This window comes from Colletotrichum gloeosporioides (assembly GCF_011800055.1).
Source record: "Colletotrichum gloeosporioides strain Lc1 chromosome Unknown consensus_43, whole genome shotgun sequence".
In the NCBI taxonomy this organism is placed as follows: domain Eukaryota; kingdom Fungi; phylum Ascomycota; class Sordariomycetes; order Glomerellales; family Glomerellaceae; genus Colletotrichum; species Colletotrichum gloeosporioides.
Genome location: NW_025544688.1, coordinates 107,500 through 130,686, shown reverse-complemented (window position 1 = coordinate 130,686; position 23,187 = coordinate 107,500). Strand labels below are relative to the sequence as shown.

At 54.3% G+C, this 23,187-nt stretch overlaps 5 protein-coding genes across 5 annotated transcripts; all 5 read left to right on the top strand.

Moving 5' to 3' along the window:
- Positions 1 to 401: 401 nt before the first annotated feature.
- Positions 402 to 1,783, top strand: GCG54_00008606 (RNA-binding protein with serine-rich domain 1-B; the record flags this gene model as incomplete). Its single annotated transcript, XM_045408567.1, is given in 5 exon segments — positions 402 to 446; positions 481 to 841; positions 890 to 1,009; positions 1,094 to 1,200; positions 1,211 to 1,783. The coding sequence occupies 5 exon segments, from the start codon at positions 402 to 404 to the stop codon at positions 1,781 to 1,783; spliced, it is 1,206 nt and encodes a 401-aa protein (XP_045264534.1).
- Positions 1,784 to 7,011: 5,228 nt separating this feature from the next.
- GCG54_00008605 (uncharacterized protein) lies at positions 7,012 to 7,968 on the top strand (the record flags this gene model as incomplete). Its single annotated transcript, XM_045408566.1, has 1 exon — positions 7,012 to 7,968. One exon carries the CDS (start codon positions 7,012 to 7,014, stop codon positions 7,966 to 7,968), a length of 957 nt encoding a protein of 318 aa, XP_045264533.1.
- Positions 7,969 to 8,917: 949 nt separating this feature from the next.
- GCG54_00008604 (uncharacterized protein) lies at positions 8,918 to 10,012 on the top strand (the record flags this gene model as incomplete). Its single annotated transcript, XM_045408565.1, has 1 exon — positions 8,918 to 10,012. One exon carries the CDS (start codon positions 8,918 to 8,920, stop codon positions 10,010 to 10,012), a length of 1,095 nt encoding a protein of 364 aa, XP_045264532.1.
- A 2,736-nt stretch (positions 10,013 to 12,748) lies between these two features.
- Positions 12,749 to 14,044, top strand: GCG54_00008603 (Fasciclin-like arabinogalactan protein; the record flags this gene model as incomplete). Its single annotated transcript, XM_045408564.1, has 3 exons — positions 12,749 to 12,838; positions 12,936 to 12,983; positions 13,031 to 14,044. The coding sequence occupies 3 exons, from the start codon at positions 12,749 to 12,751 to the stop codon at positions 14,042 to 14,044; spliced, it is 1,152 nt and encodes a 383-aa protein (XP_045264531.1).
- A 5,225-nt stretch (positions 14,045 to 19,269) lies between these two features.
- GCG54_00008602 (Beta-1 3-glucan-binding protein) lies at positions 19,270 to 20,788 on the top strand (the record flags this gene model as incomplete). The annotated part of the gene is made up of 2 exons (XM_045408563.1): positions 19,270 to 19,799; positions 19,852 to 20,788. The coding sequence occupies 2 exons, from the start codon at positions 19,270 to 19,272 to the stop codon at positions 20,786 to 20,788; spliced, it is 1,467 nt and encodes a 488-aa protein (XP_045264530.1).
- Positions 20,789 to 23,187: the final 2,399 nt, after the last annotated feature.

The following is a 23,187-nucleotide window of genomic DNA, read 5'->3' as shown; positions in this document are numbered from 1 at the left end:
GCAACGGCCATGAAGTTTGACTACCCCTCGAAGAACAGAAGGCGCCAAGAAACCAGAATAACAGCAACAACTGGGGTGCTGACGATTCGCATAAAGCTCAGGTTAAATTTACAGCCTCTAATATCAAACCATCGTGATCCTCTAGATTACAGCGGAACATCGATGATTTGTAGGTAGGTTGGGTTTTGGCGGGATGAATTAGTTCATTATGACTCCTTCACGATGACGAGTGTGCATAGGCTTGTTCAAACAGCAAGTGCGAAACCTAACTAAGGAAGGCGTACCCGATTGATTCGCTCTTTTCTCAAACAGAGGGCATGAAGCACGAATACCATTGGGTTCCGCTGTTCGAGCTGGCAAGATTCTCATTAGTATTGTTTCGAGAGACAAGCAACAGCAGCATGATTCACCGAGACTCACCTGTCTCGGTAGTGCTTGCAGTTTCGGTGAGCGTCAACACTCGTCACGTGCCCCGCTCAGACCGCGGATGTGGGGCCGTCGCGCTGCCTTGAACAGCGGCAGCACCTTACGAAACTGTCTTCTCTCTCGAGCAACGACCGCAAGACTTCTACGTCACCAAACCATCGCAGCTCGCAAAATGGCTTCGAGGTCCAGATCCAGATCGCCTGGCGACCGCCATGGCTCCCGAACCCGATCGCCGACTCCGCGTTCCGACAGAGGTCGCTCTGCCTCACGTTCGCCAGTTCGCCGCCGGGACTACGATTCGCGTTCGCCGTCGCGTTCCCAGTCGCCAGCCCCGCGACGCAACGGGAGATACCGCAGCGAAAGTCGCAGCCGCAGCCGCGGACGCAGCCAGAGCCCTGTTGTCAGAAGCACCAAGGTATGATTTAATTGCACTGTCTGCCCGAGAAAAATCAAAACTAATCAGACATCTTGCACCAGATTGTCGTCGAGCGCTTGACCAAGAACATCAACGAGGGACATCTTGAGGAGATCTTCAGCCAATTTGGTCCTATCAAAGACCTTGACCTGCCTATCAATAGAACATGTAGGTAAACCCAAGGCATCGAACACGACAGCCTCCAAACCCCAAAACATGATACCATCCCAGGCTAACACTTCATTCCTCCAGACGGCACCAACAGAGGCACTGCCTATATTCTCTACGACCACGAGGCCGACGCCGAGGAGGCTATTGCTCACATGCACGAGGCTCAGATTGATGGCGCCGTTATCAACGTATCCATAGTCCTGCCCCGGCGCAAGCTGTCCCCGCCGCCTCCCATGGCTCGCCGCGGTGCAGGCTACGACCCCAGGCTTCCAGCCCCCGCTGGTCGAGGCAGCGGCAGGCAGTCGGGCGCACCTCATGTCGGGGCCTCGGGTCCCGGATCCTTTGGCCAGAACGGACCCCGTCGCGGTGCTTCGCCTCCACCGAATCGTCGGGGGCCTAGATCCGATACCTACCGCCCGCGATCCGTCTCTCGCTCCCCCTCGCGGTCTCCTGCGGGTGCACCTCCATCTCGAGGTGGAGGCAGCAGGTACAGAAGCCGTTCGAGATCTTACTCAAGATCTCGCTCGCCAGCCCCGAGACGCGGCGCAGGTGCGCGCGGAAATGAGTACCGCAGAAGGAGTCCGAGTCGAGACAGCTACGACAGTTACGAGAGCCGTCGAACTCGCTCCCCCAGCCGTAGCCGTGATCGTGGCCCTCGCATCGGTGCTGGTGGAAGTGGTGGCGGTGGCGGTTTCCGGGGCTATCGATGAATTCACCAGGGACGATGAAATGGAGATGCTCGGCATGTTATGGGCGGCAGATTATTTGTGAATGACCTTTCACGGCGTTGGGGGTAATGGAAAAGTCGATCGGGCATCGAAAACGCGGCGGGCTTGGGCACACAAGTTGACCCGTAAGACCTGATCGTCCGCATGCATTCTAAGCTAATAATACCCAGAGCAAATGTTTAGAATGCCGCATTTCTCATTGTCCACCATACCGATTCGTGATACGATTTCCAGGGCCCGAAGTCTGCCTCGCCCCTGAAGACCCTAGGTTCACGCAGCGCGTGGTGCGCGATGCACCCTGGCTTTAGTCGGACCGGTGGGCCGTGTTGATCTGGTGATAGAAGCGTATGTGCGGCGTTGATGACACTAACTTTGACAGGCTTGATTTTGCAGAGGCTGGATAGTGATGGAGCGAGATTAAGACCACAGTGTTTTTGCTGCACCCGCTCTCGACATTCTGATTGGACAATCCTGCGACGAATGAGACATGATCGGCCCCATACCCTTCACTTTTATTTCGGTGCCTTCACCACGCCGCAATCCTCCAGCCAGCAGGCCTGCGATGAGTGCAGTATTTTGTGGAGCCATTCGCTTGCTGTTCGCGGCATTCTGCTGGGCAGCTTGATGCTGCCGACCAAGTTTGGAAGCTTCTCGAGTCCGAAGAAAGACTCATCTTGGATCCTTCGTCGGCGACAGCGATGGCTTTCTTGCTGGGCGGATAGGCGGGTTGCCTTTCATTCAGCATCAGGTGAGCTTACACCGGTGCCAGCATCGAAAATTCGCCCGACTTACATTCTGATCTTGTAGAGCGACTAGCTTTGCGGTACTACTGCACAGAGCGGTAGGGAGTTACCTGAATGCTTGCGGCACCTCCCGTTGAGTAAGCATGCGGTTCTTTTGTCATCTGGAGTCGAATATCACGACCGAGTCCCAGGCAGCAGCCAGCAGGCAACGCGGTTTGTTTGTCAGGGCGTTATGTCATTGCTTACGCCGGCATTGGAGGCACACACCGGCTTGTTCCCGGCACCATGGCCGTGGCTCTTGCGAATGACCACTTTGCTTCGGCGGAGCTCGAGTACCGCGGCTGCCGGTGCAGTTGCTAATGGTCTCTGTCCGTTACACAAGCACCAAAAGGCTGGTTTCGGGCATGCTGACGACTCGTCAGTTCGCGGGCCCTTATTCGATACCAAACAGACCCGCGTAATATGTCAATTACCAGGGCATCCGAAAGGACCAATGGGAGGCCGATCAAGCTGACCAGTCTGCTGGAATGAGGGGCAGCCACACCCTCGTCTACTCACTCGACACAGTGAAACTGACACCATCCTTCAGCCCGATCACCCACACCAGGGAACTCTGTCCCGCATGGAATGCTTGGCTGGGACGCCTCGCAGGGCAGAAGAGGCGAAATACATCGCGGAAAACCGACAGCCGGGTTAAGCTGACACAGCACCGGCTGTTGGTCGACCCTTGTCCTGCGATTAACTATGGTGCTGCCACCGTCGCGACAGACCGTTTGTAGGTGCTCAGCAACGAAAGACCTCGAATATGCAGCAGGGGGTTTAAGCCCGGGGCGGCCGACTTTTTCTCCGGATTTGACAGTCGATGATCGTGTCTCGGGCAAAGAGATGCTTTCTGAGTCAACAAACTTGGTTTTGAAAGTCTGACGGCATGGTTTCTGCGAACCAACCCACACTTCGACAGATGCCAGGTCGAGTCTTGCGGCACAGATGGAGGAACTCCGCTGTTCTGAGGCTGTCGTCCAGAATGCCTTGCGATCCTGACCCTCCCCCGGTCGAACCCCCCACATTGCCAAGGCAAGAAAGCTGAGCTGAACTGAATTGAACAGCGTCCTCACAACAGAAAAAACAACGATACAGACAAGCCATCTCGTGGCTGATAGAGCGGCTTTGCTGGTTACCTGAAACGCGAGCACCGCAACCGCAGATTGCTCGTTCGGAATTGACCCAGCACTTCTCAAGGCGCATTGTGCGACGTCGTTCGACATGCTCCAAAAGTCTCGAATCCTTCAGCCCTATGGCCTTGCGACACCCGCGTGCGTTGCCCCGGATGAGTGGGCGGGAGAGCGTGGGATGTGAGTGTGTGTGAGCGATGCGAATCCGCCCCTTCGGCTCGACGCTAAGCCGCAATGTGCAAACACTGCGTTGTTCGGGGTTGATTCTTGCTGACGCCTTGGGGACTTTCTGGGCCTCTCCCCATTCGACCCTCGCTACCGTCATTTGGTTCTTGCGTAAGCAGGGGCATGTCCACGTTCCTAATTTACCCCTTCCTGGATTTGAAAGCACTTCTCTAACTCCAGATTGGTCAAAAAGCAAGCGAGCTATCCAAATACTAGCTCAGGCTGAGCACCAGTCCCTCGTTTCTCGCTCCCAAGCCTCCCTTTTGGGGGCCATCTCCCGACTGCTGGACACCCTCCCATCCGTCCCCCTAATGTACGTGTCCTGACCGAGCCATTCGGCCGGACCCGAAAACGCTCACGATTCGCAAAAGTCGACGGACTTGGACACTCACATGACGGACCATCTCGGCGGGACTCTTACCACCCTTTCGGCATGACGCGGGATGGCAGTGTCTTCGACAAGATGATGCTCAAGCAGAGCTTCATCATCATGTTCGCCTCCCATGTAATGACCCAATCGACAAGTGTTGATTTGGAGGGACACGGCGGTGACATCGATGCTGGAAGAGAAGCTTCGCGCAGTTGATTGGTTACACGATGTCGGCTTTCAACGAGGCATACACCCATCCTTTTCCTGGTGCTGTTTGCAACCCATACGTCCGACTTGCGGGTCCCGGGTACCTTGAGACGACATGTGTCTTCTCTTAGGCACGTCTCATCTCACACCCACCTTCTTTCCCAGGAGAAGTTTCCAAGAAAAGGCTGTCCATCTGTTTCCATGTTTGCCTAGATTTCCTGTTCCGCGGGGAGACGTGCATCCCGCGAACCTATCCGCCCGTTCGGAAGCCTGTTCAGAAGTCTGATTGGCCATTCCCAACTCTTGGGAGGCTGGCGCATGTCCTAATTTACTCTGGAAAGCCATGACCCCTGCCCTTCAGGCACACCCCCGTCACGCGGTCCTGGGCGGAAGAGGGTTACACAGGCAGTAATCTAACCTTCGTGCAAGCTGCCGTTGAGGTGTTGAAGGGGGTGCCGTGGCTCTGTGACATGGCGGCATCGTTGCTTGCCTACCAGCATGCTTGGACTGTTCTGCGTACTGTTCTGCGAACTGTGTCTTCGTTCGTCTCTAGTCGTGGCAGAGCCTCGTATAAGATGCCTTTCGGAGTATATATGAGCCCTCTCTCAGCTGGTCACAAATGTCTCAGATGGCAGGATTGTACCAGCTCACACATCAAACATCATCGGCTAGCTTCCTCAAGTAGCTGCTTCAAAATTCCCGTATTCGTCCTCTCCGTCATTCAAACTACACCCTCAAGTCTCATAGACTTCCAGTTTGGACAAAACCCAAGCGCCACCACTGGAGGAACTTCCCGAGACAATCCTCAACAGAAGTTGTCCGGACAACTTTGACTTCAAGTCTCCGTTCAACATGTTCAACATGATCAACATGTATGGCGATCCGCCTCCGTCCCCGCCAGGTGGTCCCAGGGGTGGTCCGCGTCCACAACCGCCGGGGCCGATTACACCTCCGAACAGTCCTTGATGATGAGGACGTATGTCCTTTTCGGCCGGCCATCTCGAACGTAAGGATGACCCTAGGGGCGTCGTCGGCAGTTCCTGGCTAGGCGCTTCAACCAGAGAGCACGCCGAAGTCGCCGATGCGGTATTACTTCACGTCGACTTGGAGCCAAGAAGCCTCGCTATTTTTCCTAATGCACCACGGACTCGAGCACCGTCTCTACACCAGCGACAACATATGGGCAAAGAGGTTGTGATGAGCCGACGACAGCATTTTCCCTTATCCTTTGTCTTGGCCCCCTTGCATGTTTTCCTTTCTCGTGTCTTTCAGCAGTTACGATACACCGCCTGGTACCAGTCCGTACGCATTCATCCTAGATTACATCTCTGCGAGGAGAGCAACATATGTTTCACGGCCTAACTTAGCATAGCATGCATTCTGTCTTTCACTTTCTACTTTTTCCTTGCAAGTTTCAGTATTTCATCAAGATAGTCATAGATCTCAATACAGCGAAGCGCAGTACACAAACACATCCTTCTTCTTTGAGATGCCAGGGACATCATGATTGGGTGAAACCACCCCTTTTCGCAGGGCTACTTAATCAGGCAATGATGACTTACTCCGTATTGCCTGGATTTGGTGTAACGGCAGCGGCATCGATCTGCATCGCCGCGCGGGAATGAATTTGGCCAAGACTGAGGTCAGCTTACGGGCCTTGGGCGGGTTTTCCCTGGGGGTGAATCAGCGCCCCGCGCGGGCGAAGCCACGCTTCAGCTATGCAGGGCCAGCTTGGATACCGCCGGTGCGATGTATTCTAGAGGCTGTGAACGGGGAGAGTGGGGGTATCCTTTGGCGGTTGGCATGTTTCACCGAATGGGCGGCGCCGCTGCCCCCCTGTTCTAGAATACGCAAAAGAGGGCCTCAACTTTTCTTGCCCGATCTGGCAGTAAGCTCGCACGCCTGGCTTTGTGGGTTTGACGGCGGCTATGTAGCCTCGTGGGGGCCAGATGGCGATGATGGTCAAAGAATGGGGGTAATGGGAACCTAGAGCGAGCGGCACGGGGTCTTGGCCCTTCTACGCACGCCCGGTTCATGGCCTCCGCTCGGATCCGTCTTGGCTCGGCCCTCGTTTCCGTCAGTTCTGCCCGACCACACGTCAGCTGTTTCTCTGTCGTCTTCTTAAACTTTTGTTGAGTCCTGATAGAGATTCATCGAGCGCAGTTTCTTTCCATCCGCAAGGTGTGAGGCAGGGGTGAGCCGCGACGCGACGCGGTCATTCAAAAAGGTACCAATGGACCTAACTGACAATGAAGCGTTGGACTTGGAAGACTACGTACCTATGATCATGAGATTTATCAGGTAGGCTACAGTTTCTAGGGAGTTTCTGACAGCGGCAGAACACCGTTTGGCATGATGGAACACATTTCGCCTTCGACGTTATGGATCTCGAAGGGTCAAGGCCTTTGGATGAAGCCTCCGAGCTTGGGATGAAGGCCAAAGCAAGATCCGGGCGTGAACGAGCCCTGGCTGATACTTGATGACCCTGTCGAGAGGCATCTCACAATCCTTTACTTCAACAACATCATCATATTCTGGTATCATCGTGGAGAAAATGCGTGAAGGTCCTGGGATCACGGAGAACAAACGATACGCTGAGCACTCTGACCTCGACGCAGCTTTCGAACCATGCCGCTCCTATGATGACCTTGAAGCTCAAGGCAGCCAATACTGGTTCGTACAAGACGGAGGTGAGTATGGTGGCATCCTTATGTTCTCTGTCGCATCGAGTTCTCACAAGCACCTAGATTCAGTATACTTCGAATCATTTTTTCCGCAGCTAGACGCGAGCGATTTGCGCGACCAAAACATCAAGTCTCTATCGATATTTGAGGACATCAACCCGACATCCCAAAGACCGTGGTCACAGCCTTTACGCCGCCACCCGAGGAGAGTCGTCGGCGAATCGCTGGGACTGATAAGTCTCTTCCTCGAGAAGCTGTCCGCGTCGTACATCATCGAGGCGAACGACTTTTTCCGCAAGACGCAGTCCGACTGGGTCTGGGAGAACCTCACGTCCTTGACCCTGACATCCGAGCTGCTGGCCGAGGACGCCTGCCATCTCAGGGCCACGAACATGCTCGCCAACGCCGCCGGCGCCGCGCTCCAGATGCCCAGGCTGCAGAGGATGGAGATCTGGTACGGCGGTTTCCGCACGGCGGCCTTGTTCCGCTACGCCGTCTCGGAGTCAGGCACATCGATCCGGTGGCACGGGACGTGGGAGCTGCAGCTTCAGCGGCGGCTTGTCGACGCTTGGAGGGCGGTGGCGGAGTTGCATACAGTGAACGAGCTTGTTGTACGTGAGAGTCGTATGCTGGACGAGGGCGGCATCTCCTCGCGTGCGACGGCTATTCAGGTGCTTGACCTGAGTGAGAACGTGGTCCATCCGGCGTCTTTTGGGGAGATCGGCAAAGGGACCGGGAAAAACACGAAACCGGATTCTCGCTCGACGAAACATGAAGATATTATGAGTTGGATCCAGGCTTCGGGGATAGAGAGCTTGCAAATATAGGGGTTGCGCACCATTAGCTGTTAATGGCAAGGTGGGCTGCAAGGGGTATGCATCATTGACACTCATGGGATTATAAGTGAATCAATCAATTGGACTACTGCTGCATTCATCTGTTGAGCTCACATGAGTGACTGACCTCTGTTTGCCCAACAGACTCTTGAAACATGGAACAGGACTGCACAGCAGGGTCATTCGAGCAATCTTGACTCTGACTGATGATGTTTCCGAAGGTCGTCCTAGGGACAAAAGACCGCCGCCAAGCTTACGCTGCCCAGGCCTCCCCAAATCAAGCGATATTCTCGTGTCCAGTTTTGTGTATTCGTCGACCAGTAAGTCTTCAATGACCTGAGTCGCATTAACATTGCTGTGGCGTGGTCCGTCCGTTCGGATCCGATCATGTGGCCTCAAGGCCTCGGCATTGGGATCGTCCCACTTGGCATTTGAGTTGGGGCCCCCTTCGTTCAGATCGAGAACTCGCGATTGCCCCGCATCGAGCACTTTTAAGACCAGGGCTAACTTACCGATCATTGAATTGGACCTATCACGGATGCGGAAAGTCGCTTGCTTGTTCTCCCGCAGTATGGCTTAGTCTGCTGATCTCCTATCCTAAGGCCCGGCCTAGTCCGCGGGCCCGGTCCGAACGTTTCCACCCCGCGATAGCGGGGCTCTTCCGAGCATCACTTTAATTTATCGTGACCTATGCGGATCAACCCTCACGCAATCCACGCGGACACCGACTGCTGATTATCAATCAGCTCAGTTGATATCGCGAACGTCGTCATCATGAGTGAAAAATCAGATGGTGTTATGTTTATCCAAAGAGGCCGGGAGGCCTGTTGTGGATGTATATAAGTGACAGCTTGGCGGTTCTTGACTGCCTTTAACACAGACAAATCAGATTCACCATCTCGTTGTTCACACGCTCTTTGATCAATCTACGGTCGTTACCATGAGAATTTCTCGTCTTTCCCTGGCCACATTGGCTTCTTCGAGCCACCTAGCAGCAGCCCTGGCCGACGGACTCACCATCGCCCTCACCCTCGACCGAGCAACCCAGGGTATCAGCATCTCCTCCGACGGCCGCAAGTTCTTGACGCAAAGATATTCCACCACGGATGCCCCTCAAGCCGTTGAGCTTCTCAACAATGGCACAACCGTCCTTTACCCCGATTCCACCTGGAACTCATGGACGTCCAACTCGACTTTGGATCCCAAGAAGGCCTTCGTCAGCATCGACGGCGCCCGCATCGGACCCGACGGACGATTCTGGGTCGTCGACGGAGGCACCACCGACAGCGATGGCAAGCTTGTCAGCGGATCTAGCAAGCTTGCTGGTGTGAACCTCACCACCAACGCCGTCGACAAGGTCTACTACCTGGACAATCTCACCGAGACTGGCAGCGTCATCGATGACGTTCGTTTCAACGGGAATGTTGCGTACCTCAGCGATACAGCTGGCGCGCTCGTTGTCATGGATCTTACCACTGGCGAAGGCAAGCGTGTTCTTGTGGGCCACAGCTCTGCCGTGGCATGGTTCCCAATGGCCTACAATGGTAGTCTCGTTCCAGGATACCAGGGGGGCGACAGCACGCTCTCCGTGGGTCTTGACCAGATCGAAGTGTCCCCCGATGGTGTCTATCTCTACTATCAACCTTGCAACGGAGGCATGTACCGCATCGAGACGCAGTACGTCGACGGCGCCTTGACGAACAGCACTCTCGCGGAGAACCTGGGAGACTACGCGATTCCTTTCGCGCTCACGCCCAGCACCGGAGGCACTACTATTGATGGAGACGGCAACATATACGTCAGCGACACCAACCTGCTTGCTATCTGGAAGGTCCAGCCCGACGGATCGTCTTCGATTCTCGTTCAGGATGATGCCTTGATCTGGACCGATCTGATGTGGGTTGACGCGGACAAGAACTTGTGGCTTCCGGCTTCCCAGATGAGGCCCGGTGCAAATGGGCTGATGGCGGATGGGCCAAACTACATCTTCACTTACCCAATTGATGCTGGCCCATCGCCGATTGACCACGCATAAACAAAGGGTTTGTTTGGAAGCAGACGCGATGCAAATGCCTGTATTTATACACGTAGTTAGCAGTTATATAAGGCATGCAGTTCATCTTTAGACCTCTAATTTTGGCTGATATATAGCGCCTGAACTCCCCGCGTCTCTATTGCCCGCGTCCTGCTATGTAACTGTTGACTTTACCGCAGTGTTATTGCTACTTTTGCCGTCTCTTGGCGTCGTGAACGTTCTCGCATATTGAAATATTCACATAACTGGAAAGAAGACAGGTGTTTACTTCGGCCAACTACAGCTTCAGCCGTGATCTTGAAGTTCAATTAATAGGGCGCATCTAGGCTATTTTGTGAGCTTTGCCTAGCAGCACATTGCATTGAAGAAGTTCTGTGACACGTTGTCCAGGCAAGATCTGACGAACATGTTCCGAGACTACTGTTCGGACGGCCGGCGGTGGCGGCATGACCGGACACGGAGCATCGGCGGAGCGGGGCCAGCGCCAGGAAGGTGCCCCGGGCTAACCCGCCGATAAACTCGCGGAATGCTTTAAGGTTATCGCAACCCGCAACTGATTTTAAGCTCCATACTCCCAGGAATTTTGAAATAACCTTAACAGGCGCCACGCGGGAACTCTACTTCTCATTCCTCACCAACAGCCACGAACACACGCTTGCCATCTTCAGATGATCCCTTGAGACATCCCTCGATTGATAGCGCCGGCTCGAGCACCGTCCTGGCGCGATGCCGGGCTTGCACCAAGAGGCTCTGCGACCGGGAGGGAGCCGGAACCCCTTTCCGAACCAGCCTTCTCATTTCTAGTTATCTCTTTGCATTATGGCGTCTTCGGTCCGCGCATTCACGGCGGGTAAGCAGCAGTTATCGTTGACAGGTCAATAATATCGTTGAGAGATTGTGAAGTGGTACCCAGCTGACATTTGCGCTGCTGGCCCTGCCATTCAGTGGGACGTGGCATGATCCCTGTAAGGCTGGGCAGGGGATGTTCGGGCGTGCTGAGGGGCCTGGAATGCAGCTCGTGTCCCCAAAAAACCGACCTTGAGGATTCGCCTGGGCTTGCTGGGTGCTTCTGTAGCGGCCGCTCATGTCAAAGCCTTCCAATCTCGTTGGTTGTTGCTTCCTGCGGCTCATGCAGCACACCTCGTGTCGGACGACCAGACCTTGGTTGGCTTGCGCTAGCCTCCTTGTCAATCTCGGTCTTTTGGATATGGGACTTGGTCGGGCATTGTCTTGGAATTCTTATGGCCAGGAATCCCGTATCACTTCGGTGAAAGGATTGTTGGGTCTGCTGGGGCTCTTTGCGCGTCTGAAGTTCGTCACAGACGCACATACAGAATGCAACACGATAAGCTATTCGGATTCCAACCTCATGGCGTTTCGTGTGTCTAACACTTCATCTCGATTTAATTCGAGGCTGAGGCTTGGCGACTACCGAGACACCGCGAGCCCGAAAGTCACGAGGGCTGGCTGTACCAGAATTAGGTTTCTTCGTGTCTTGAACCGTGTGGAAGGGAGAGACACCCAAGCCCAACTTTCTTTCCCGTCCCCAGCTTCATAACAGCCCCAAAGCCATCAGGAGCATACCTCCCGATCCAAACACACGTTTTCCCCGACCTCTGGTGACATTCGTCTCAGAGAGGGGCTGGAATCGTGGCATATCTGCGTGGTGGCTTCTGATCGCCTCAAAGCATGCGAAAGCGGTAGATACCCACTTGGCGACACTTGCTTCTTCCTGTCTTGTCACTTTGCCATGCATGGCAACCTCGCACGACATGGATGTCTCTCTTGCCCCTGTGTGGTAGGCTGGGCGGCCCCCATGTCCATGTTGCCGGCTTCCGTCCGCTATCTCGAGCGATACCAAGTCGAGTGTGTTGTGCCTTGCTGACGGCAAGGGAGGGTGCCGCCTGTGGTTCGGCAGATTGTTGGTTGTTGATGCCAGCGGCAAGCAGATCTTGGTCAGACTCGGTGCCGGTGCCTGATTTCGGGCAGGATGCCTCTCTCTAGTCTCATTATTTCCGACCATCCTAGAGGGAGGAAGTCCTCCTGGTGAAATGATGAGATAGATACTCAAAAGGATGAAGAATCAATCCCCGGATCCCGTGCTGACTGCCAGATGCAGCCTTTATTGGGACATGTATCACGATCGTACGGCTGTCGAGACACCAATTTCACTGCCGCCCTAGAACCACCCAACTTCGATAACCAGGGAGCTCTCACACCTTGTGGCTGTAGTCTGCATCAACACAGCAGCTTTTGGCGGTGTCACCTTACCCCAGCTCGATGCAGAAGATCCTTCCCAGGGACCCAGGGGCCAGCTAGCTGCTCCTGCAGGGTGCATGGTGGGCAGTCGCCGTTGGTCAACTCTTTAAGGGGCCGTTCCTTCTCTCACGACCTCACCTGTGATTCATTCCGACACTGCTGTTGACAGTTGCCATTATCATTGCTGTTGTCGCTGCTGATGCTGCTGCTGTGTTGTTGTTGCCTCAGACTCGGGTGCCGCTGACACCTTATCCACTTCCCAGGTTCAGTGACTATCCGACAACACCTTATTGGGGGAAGAAACTCCAGAGAGCGAGACAGACATACGATACGTCAGAAGGCGAGTAGACGGCTCTGTCATCCCAAACATCAGAACATCCATCTACAGGCTCCGACAAGCAACATCATTCCTCGCCCGACTCTCGGGTGTTCCACGAGATCAATTGGCCTTCGTTCATACGCGTATACCCGTTCATCATGTTTGCTTCTCTTGGCCCGTTTGGAGTCTTTGGCCTCGTGGCCAGTCTCTTGGATACAGTCTCCGCCCAGAAAGACGATCTGGGGAGTGTTTTACAGTCCAAGAATCTTACGACATATTACAATTTGATCAAGGCACGCCGACAAAGATACAATTGAGCTAGGGATCACTGCTGACCACCCACAGAAATATCCCGAGGTGCTCTTTAAGCTTCCAAATTACGAAGGCGTCACGGTCAGCCTCTTTCATACATGCGACTATTCCCAGCTAACATTGACTAGATTGTTGCACCGTCTAACGCGGCGTTTGAGAATATCCCTGGAACCCAGCTCAACGCAATCTGGAACGAGTCGGATCCTTCCATAGCCGTTCCTATCCTGGAGTACCACATCTTGCAGGGCACTGTGTCTACTGACGCTCTTGTGTCCGGTCCATCAGTCCTGCGTTCCTCACTCCTCCAAGACTCAGCTTGGACAAATGTCACCGGCGGCCAGAACGTCCTCGTCAACAAGCAGCCTGGCGATGTCATCGTCTTTACGTCCTCTGAAGGTATTCGCACAACCCAGGTAGAGGGCGACATCAAATTTGCCGGCGGTCTTGTTCAGGTCGTGGACAATCTCCTAATCCCTCCTGCGAGACTGGAGAATACCACCGAGAGCTTCAAGCTGCCCGCGTTCCTCGGCGCTTTGTACGCCGCTAAGCTCATTCCCGCTATATCGAATGAGAAGAATGTCACAATCTTCGCCCCACGCAACGAGGCCTTCCAGCGCATCGCCGGCTCCGTCAAGAACATGGACAGCAACGCCGTCAAGAAGTTTCTCAACTACCACGTCGTTCCCGGGAGGGTTCTGGCGTCGTCCGATCTCAAGAACGGCACCAATCTCACCACTCTGGCGTCTCAGAGCCTGCGTACCATCCGGTCCGGCAACAACCTCTTCTTGAACTCGGCGCAAATCATTCAGCCCGATATCCTCATCGCCAACGGCATCATGCACATCATAGACAATGTCTTGAACCCTGACGTGCCGTCGAACCCGAGCCCTGATGCCGCCAGCCAGCCTCCCGTCTTCCCCGAGAGCTCTGCTTCTGGCTTGCCTTTCACGACCGCACTTCCCTGCACTGTCAGCTGTCCGGTGACCACGTCAAGCGCCACTCTCACAGGCACCGCTGCCAGGACCGCTTCGACCACGGGCGTCAGGACCACCACCAGCCCTGGTCTTGCTGCTCCCCGTTGCACTGGTCTTAATGCGGGCGTGGCCGTGGGTCTCCTGGCAGGCATCGCCGCACTTGTTTAAGATGAACTGGAACAGATAGACAGAGAGGCAGAGCGCGAGAGAGACACAGAGAGAGAGATCTAGTCATCATACTACGATGGGAAAATTGGGTGGTTTCAGGGGATAATGAAGGCGTTGGGAGTAAAAAGAATCAGACGATACCACTATATGAGATAGAATAGTTAATGCATCAAATTACACACTCACTCTACCTGTTACTGCGCTGTTATCTGAATGAATCTCTGAATTTAATGCTATCGTGACCTCCTTGACGACGTCGCTTCCCACAATTCATATGATCTTGTCGATTCAACACCCTCCCTATTATCCTTCTTGTCGCTATTGCTACTACTCTCATCAAGATCATATTAATCCTCTAGAGACAAGCTTTTTACGCCAACCCATCATCTCCTCATTTTTCATCACTAGCTGAGCCAGCTTTTCAACCAAAACGTATGCCAATTGTTCAATGGCAGGATCAAACAGCGTAGAGAGCCATTCTAGTAATTGCTGTCTCGAAGCCAATTCTACTTCTCAGGGATACGTAGCCCTCTGATCTATCTTAAGAGAACATCATAATCGACCAATTCTTTAAAAAAATTTTGAAAGCACGCGTCGGACGAATTCTATAAACATAGGCTGCGGATTTTCTTTCGACACAAATCACTTTACTTGAATGCCAAATAACGAATATTAATCATCGTCTCAACCTCAACATGCTGAACTGCTGTTTCCATACCGTTTACACACTCGTATTCCTTAATATCTATACTCATTCACATAAAAGGTTCTATCTATCACCTGCTCAGTCACTTGAAAGATTGAGATTTCAGATACTTACCGGTTTGCCACCTACCATATGATTATTCATGGCTTAGGATATAACTACGCTCCTAGAATGGACGTATCAAATGAATATCGCAAGAGCCTCAAACAACCTCCTCAGCAATGGATATTCACAAAACACGACAGCCGCAACAGCATTCACCGCCAAGCCAGGGTCAGATTCCTACTTCGCTCGGGGGACGGAACCCTCGACCCCCGTCCTCACAGACCGGGCGAGCATCGCTTAACCTCCTGCGCCTCAGACCTGCATACAAACCCCTCCATGCCCTGCCAGCACAACCCAACCTCTCACAGCGACCAACATCACCCGATAGCACAATGCGATAAGAGAGAAAAAACCTGATTCACAGGCAGTGGCAAATGCATGCTTACCTTATCCATGCTCGTCGAGAAGGTCGACACCGCTGCGCTCGATGCAATGCAGCCAAACCCTGCCTGCCTGCTTACAGCATGATACTTTGCCGAGAGCCCGCATCACAGAATCCCAGGTATGAAAACGAAATGCCTAGGCAGGTATGCAGAACCGTCAGCACGACGATATCAACGCATCTTGGCCCTCGTCTATGGCAAAGGCAAAGATAACGTGTAACGGCGCGCCGCCTCGTCTCGTTCACCCATCTTTCATTTTTCTCAACGCTCGTATCAAAGCAGGGCTCGCCTCAACTGAAACACACAGCGAATGCTGCAAGAAGGTCTCGATTGGACGACGTTCCACCACGCCCCCGAGTCCCGACCAACAGCAGCTTGTCGTGCTGGACATGGGAGACAGAGAGGCGTCGGGAGGGTTGGGGAATCTTTGTTTTAAAAATAAACAGCGGGGGAAGGTGCAGCGGTGACTGGCTGGGAGAAGCGGCTCTAGGGCCGAATACGATGGATGGAGTGGTTAGTCGGGAGCGGGGTTGGGGTTGGTTCTCGACGACCGACTGGACGGCACTGGAGGCGCTATGATGTACGACGTGAGATGTGGTTGTAGGCGAGTTTGCACATGGTGATGACGAGCGAGACAAACGATGCAACGTTGAAGAGGAAGCTTGGATTAGCAATGTGGTATCGGTAAGACGGCACTTGGTGTCGAGCGAAGGAGTAGTCCCGGCCGTCTGTCTCGACGCACCTTGACGGCTCGGCAATGGAAGGCATCGTTTGAATTAATCGCAGGATCATGATCTCCATGCTGCCCTACACAGGAAATTTTACTTGCAGTGCTACAGGGACGCAATTCCTGTGCTGTAACTGAGCCCTGCGTGTAAACCGAGTTGATGGGTCGGTCTAGTAAGGATTCAAGAGCACAAGGTCAGAAAGCCAAGAGCGAGCAATGCACTTTCACTTCAACGACTTGGATCGTCAATGGTCAGAGGCCAACTGGCTGACAATCTAACCGGGAAATTCGGAGCATTGCCGATGCCACAACGTGCTCGTTCGTGCTCGCCACGATGCACCTCGTCAGCCACCGCTCGAGAACATGTCTGCCCTCGCAGAGCTAATGCGTGCTGCATGCATTGCTGGCAACCCCTCCAGCCAGTGGCAGAGACTTTGGCGCAAGTTGAGAAGGGTTCCCGTCATCCCATCCAATGCTGTCTGCCAACTGCACATGCACCTGCACTTGCAGCTGCATTGCTTGCCATGGCCAAAAACGCCAGACATGCTATCAACGTGCCAACTCCCACGGAAGCTACTGCCGCAACTCAGGCGGTGACCTCAATCGCTCTAGGAACCCTTGGGCGATGTCGAAACAGACAAAGATGGACGACCCTCGCCGAGATATCCAGCTGGGTGGGGGCACCTGTCAAAGACGGGGACAAAGGAAGGGCTCCCACCGCTTCGCCGGGACGCTCCCGGAGGCGTCGATCTTAAGACCAGCTTTCTGATTCGAGTGCGTGGCCTGGCGTCGGCGCAGATCCAGACGTCGCTTCGCGTCGAAGCCCGACTGGAAAACTTCACGGATGGTACTACGGCAAAGCCGGGAAGGGCGCTTCCAACGCCGATCACGTACTCGGCCTGTTGTTCGCCACGTCGCTTGGGAGGATATTCGGGACGAAGAAGCCTTGATGCTGATCTTCTGGTTAAGCTTCGAGCGGGTCGCCCGAGCTGCTGGGGCAAAGCGCGGTTTAGATGGAATATGGCTACAAGCACTTGGGTAGCAGTCACATCGGCCGGCGATGATCTCGAGTCTCCTTCGACCAGTGCTTGACCGATTTCTCAAATCCTCGTGTTGAATGGTATGCAGATAGCTTATCACTGCCGCAAGAGCCTCGATACCAAGAGGTGGGCCGGTTTCTAGTCATTGGTGAACAGCAGCGGAGATAGGTTCACTCGCCTGAAGGTAACGGTGATGCTGGATTTGCCTTGGTCTGGTTTGGTGGGGTTTGGTTTGCAATGCTTTGACCTCAGCTCTGTGCGGCAGCTGGCGTTGTTGCCTCTGTCTCGTATCGCGTCTGACTGCAGAGGAAGAATCTTTTTCTGGATGCCGTATGCCAAGCTAAGGTAATAGACGCGCGGTGGGCCTTGTTTCCTGGCCGGATCTGGATCAAGCTGAGCATTGACGCTATCACCACGTCTTGACGTGATTGTGGAAATTGCAGCAGGAGTCGGCCAAGACGGGTTTTGACAGACCGGCGGCGTGCTGGAGGACGCTATCGAGGATTTAGTCCTGAAGAGGTAGCATCTCTTATCGTGTGTACCAGCGGGTCAGGGACCAGGGGAGGGCAAGGTGTGTCGTACAGGGGTCGTATGCAGGTACAAGGGCATCGTTGGGCTAAGGTGGCCGATGCATGGACGCCACAGAGCTAGCAGTGCGGGCACATCTCTTGCTGCTTTTCAGCGGTGTTGTGAGCCAATGAGCGGTTGTCCGTCTGGGCAATGGGCTCCAGAGTGTTGTCTTCGTCATGATCTAGGCTCCTGGGCACCGGGGCGGGCGAGCAGAGGGAGCTGGAGACTAGAGACTGAGGTCGGATCCCGCAAGTGAAGCGAAGACGGGAAGCGGGACAGGCAGGGTTTGCAGGCCCGACTGAGGGAGAAAAGTGATGCTCCATACACTATCTCCAGGGCTGAGAGCTCCGGCTGCTGCAGAGTGCCAATAGTGAAGTTTGGATAGATGTGTTGTCGTGAAGTCGGCCGTCATATCCACAGGCATATCCACAGGGCAGCCAGCCAGCCGCACGGGGAGGACCGAAACAGAGGGCAAGAGTCGTGATAGCTCTTTGATGCGTTATCGTAGAATCCAGTTGGGTGGTAATATTTGACAAACGACGCGGCCAGAACGCACCAGACTCGGCTGATTCGGGGGTCATGGGGGTGGGCGAAAGATAGAGAGGCCGAACATGACTCTTGGGTGCCGAGAGACAGTCAGTCGCCTCAAGCAGTAAGGTAACTGACGATGTGAAATATTGGTGAAAGAAAGGGCTTGCAAGTCTGGCTGAGCTAAGAGATGCCGGACCCAAACTCAAGCACTCCCCGCCGTGTGGTTGAGTGAGAAGGGGGGGCTCATCGTCTCATGTCGTCTGTGAGGGACGAGAAAGAAGGGACGACAGGACTCGGAAGGGAAAGCCACCTCAGGCCCGAGGCAGGATACCTTACAGTAGGTAAGTGGGTAAGGTGCCTAAGGTACGCAGTGACCGCTGGAAGAATCCCTCTTTACAGCTGACAGCCCCTGTAATCCAGCGCCACCAGCTGATGCCAATAGCGCTAGAAGAGCAGCGTCTGGTGTGAGATTGCCCCCATCAGCACCAAGGGGCCGCTTGCCATGCGCTGAAAAGGGGACACTCACTGACGGAGGTGTCCATGTTCATGTCCATGTTCATGGCGGGAGGGAGCTGTTTGCGGACAGGGCAGCCCAGACCAAGCCGGCGCCGCCGTCACAGCCATCGCCCACTGAAGACAAGTGCAGTGCGCCTGCGGTACCTCGAGGCAGGCGCCTGTGGAAGTACAAGGTTGAGGTACCCGTCCCGCCGTCCCGCACTTGGCCTCACTGATCTTAGCTCCTTCTGTAGCTGTTGCTTCCTGTTTCTCTCCAAGCATGGCTTTCACCTGCGTCCAGTCCTTCTTTCTCTTCCAGGTTCATTTGCCCGAAGCCACCACTTCCAGCTCCCATTTACCTACTCGGCCTCGCCTTGCATTCGCGCCTCTTCCGGACTTCTCTTCTTTCTTTCTTCCTTTCACCTCGTCCGTCGCGAGTAATATCTATCCCTTCTCCTCTCCAGTCCTCGCCAGGTACTTTGGGGAATAATAACCAACATCCCCGACGACAGTCAAGCCACTCGCTCTTTTCCAACGAAACCACCACATTCGCTACAATCTGTCCCAGCGCTTAATTGCTTCGAGGGACCGCAGCTCAAACGAGTCTGCCGCAGACCGTCTGCCATTTTGAATACCCGGACTCAATCCCACCTCATAATCCATACACAATGGACCAGGATTCATACAATCAGCAATACTTCTCCCGCCAGGTCGCCGGTCAGCCTTCGCAAGCGACCACCGCCGCCGGCACTCCTATGCGCCCAGGCACCCCCGAGACCAACAACAGCCGCAATCCCTTCAACGATGGTGTTGAGTCTCAAGCATCCCAGCGTCCCGGCATGGGCACAAACCCCTTTGGCACACCGGCCGTCTCTCGTCCCGCATCAAGCTTCGGCTCCTCCAGCGCCATTGGCACCCGTTTCGATGAGCGTTCCCAGCGCTACTTCCACTCAAGGCGCATTCGCAAGGAGGACGTAGAGAAGCCCTGGTTGGATAAGGCCGACCCCAAGGAGAAATGGGTCACAATCATTCCCATCGTCGGTATTCTGCTTGGTCTGGCCATCTCCGGTTTCCTCATCTGGGACGGTATTCACAGTGTCGTCAAGCACCAATACTGCCCTGTTCTCATAGAGGACTTCAGCTCTGGCAACCTTGACAGCAATGTTTGGACCAAGGAGGTCAACGTTGGCGGCTTTGGGTATGTCGCATCAATCTTCAAATCAAGCTCTCAATGACTAACAACCTCGCAGCAACGGCGAATTCGAGTGGACAACAGCCGACGCCGAGAACATCTTCTTCCAGGATGGTGCCCTCGTCATCAAGCCCACTCTCACTGACAACACCATGATTGAGAAGGACACTGTCGTTGATCTGCTCAAGGATGGAACCTGCACGTCGGACAAGTTCTCTGACTGTGTGGCTGCCACCAACACTACCGCTGGAAACTCTACCATCGTCCCTCCTGTCAAGTCTGGCCGCCTCAACACCAAGAAGGGTGCCACCATCAAGTACGGTCGCGTTGAGGTTGTTGCCAAGCTCCCCAAGGGCGACTGGCTCTGGCCCGCTATCTGGATGATGCCCGTCGAGGACACTTACGGCTCCTGGCCCGCGTCTGGCGAGATTGATATCGTGGAGTCCCGCGGCAACAACTGGACATACGAGCAGGGTGGCGACAATATCATGTCTTCTGCTCTGCACTGGGGTCCCGACCAAGCCAACGACGCTTGGTGGAGAACCAACAACAAGCGCCAGGCCCTGCACACCACCTACGGCGACAACTTCAACACCTTCGGTCTCGAGTGGTCCCAGAAGTACCTCTTCACCTACGTCAACAGCCGTCTGCTGCAGGTCATGTACACCAACTTCGATGAGCCCATGTGGCAGCGCGGTGACTTCCCCCAGGCCAACTCCAACGGCAGCCGTCTGACGGACGTCTGGAGTCAGACTGGTCGTGCCAACACGCCCTTTGACCAGAAGTTCTACCTCATCCTGAACGTCGCCGTCGGTGGTACGAATGGATGGTTCGAGGACGGCAAGTCCAACAAGCCCTGGCTCAACACCAGCCCCAACGCCAAGAAGGACTTCTGGACGGCTACCGACCAGTGGTTCCCCACCTGGACGCAGCCCGAGATGACCATCAAGAAGGTCTCCATGTGGCAGCAGTGCGACGGTAACGAGGAGCTGTAAAAAGGCGTCTCGCCCGTACGACCTCTGTTTTTCTTTTCAATATCAACAACATATAGACAAGGTGAACATGCTATTTTTGGGATAGATGACGGGCGCGCGGTGTGGGTTTCACAACGGACGGCATTTGAATTTCGGAATACCAAATCTCTGGATGTTTCCTTGGAAGCTCGGCGCGCTGGTGACACGATGCCGCCTGTATTTTGACGACAGCTGTCTTGGATTACATTAATTGCGCCGCCGAGCCATGACGGAGACGCAACACACTACCACCACCATAATGAATTTCAAAAAAGATTATTACGCATTACCTCATATGAAACCTGTGATTCAAGTAAAAGTTGTCCCGTCAATTTGAGCGTCACCACCCGAATACCTTGCAGCAGCAGGTTATCCCTGCATATCAACTCAAGGCAGGTAAATCGCCGATGCAGTCATCCAATACGGCCGTCGCTGAGGTCTTGGTCACAGCCATGTTTTCTTCCCGGTTCTTTATTCTCTCATGTATGCCATGCCACACACACACACGGCACGGCTTATCGCAGCATCCGGCCGAGGCAAACGAGATGCAGACACTCACTTGTCAAGTGGCGCAAAGGTGTGTATCCGTACCTATGTGTGTTCTGGGCTCGATAAAAGTCCTCTCGGCCTGCAGCCCTGCGGCGGTGGTGAATTTTGTACACAACAGAGCCAAGCATTCGGCGGGCGGATCTTGTAGAATGGGAAAGGGAGGATACGGGGAATATCAATGTGCGTGCTGTATGCAATGCTACCTGCACTGGCAGTTGATAGCCATCGCCACCGTCGTCGAGTGTCGAGTTGGACAAAAGTCCTGCAGAAGAAGCGCATGGCCGACTTGACGCTTGACGTGGTGACTCTCAGAGGTGAGATTGCGCAAGGCAGATCTGGCTGGGTCTCACGTGTCACAGACATAACACAATGGGCCTGGGAATTGCTTATTCTATTGTTTGTAAATAAAGGGTTTCTTTGGTCTCATCACGATCAACACCGTGTCTTGCGGCAGGTATAGAGTTTAGAGACTATGGGGAAAGCTGGGAGAGCAGAAACCCCGCTGAAGTGTAAAACAGATGTCTTTCTTCAGTGATTGGGGCTGTATCCCTCCCTTCTGGGTCACGGCGAACACCAACATGCCGATTTTCGAGGGCGAAGTGAATCAGTGGGTATGGTGTTCTTTCTGCCCCCTCTCAGTCCCGCCCCTCACATCGGGATTTGCGTTTTCGGGGTGTTTTTTCAGGGCTCCAGGGCATTATGCGCTGGGTCGGACTATTTTCCTCAGCTCCGGAGCTAGAGGAAACTAGTCGTTCATAGTTGGCTTCAGGTTGAGGTAGATGGTGATGTGTGGAGTCTCGCAATGGTGTTAGTGCCCGCTGTGTTTCCGATCACCCAAAAAACCAAAAGCGACGCCGCCGTGTGGGAGAGCTTCCGCAGAAAAGCGGGGGTGCACAATTCAAGCTTATGGGAGACGTGCACCGGTTCCACATTCGACTAGAGAGCGAGAGAAGGATCTCCAATGTTTTAGCTCGTGGATTTGTGGCCTTCTCACGGACCAGAAGAAACAAGCGAGTTCGCGGGAACAATTACAAACAGGCGACGGAGACAATTTTTGCGTGGGAGGATTTGCGGCGGCGGCCGAAAGAATTGTGGATGACGGACACCCCTCCCCTGTTGATGGGAGAGTGGCCCTGCCAGCTGGTGGACCGGCCATCCCGTCGAGGGTCAGGGATCGAGAACTTCGGGCGAGGATGCCGGTCGGCAGGTTGTCAGAATCCCTCGTGCAACCCTGGCCAGGTTTAAGGCAAGTTTCCCATGCGTTGACAGTCTCTTTCTGTGATGGATCGCTGCTTTGGCCTTGTTGCATGTCTTCCAAGTTGTCGGCAATGCATCTACACAGCAGCCACAAGCAGCCGGGCTCTGGTGGCATGCGGTTGCGACTCGGTCAAAGCCCGTCCAGCGAGGCTTACCAACCGATATGACAGAGATGCCTGTCCGCTCTGATAGCGAGCGGGTTTCTCGTCAGAGCCGCAGGGAGCCTTGAGAATCCTACGCTGGCAACTTATCGTCGGCCGCCTTCAACAACCAGAATGGCACAGCAGCGCTGACGAGAGACTCTTTTTTGGATACATGTTACGCCCCGTCGTTTGAACGCGTCACATTGATCACGCCGTGGTGAGGTCCACAGACTCCCCGTGTTTCTCCTTGGCCATTCTGGTCTGGTCTGTTATTCTGAACACGGCACGTTTATGCCTCGTGGCTGGCTTTTTGGCCGACTGGAATATCCTGTTTGATTTGCCGGGTGTTTGCAGAAACGATGGAGAAACGCGCCCTGACCTCAGCTTGAAAAATGGGCTGACGGGGAGAGATGGAGACCAGATGCGAAAAGC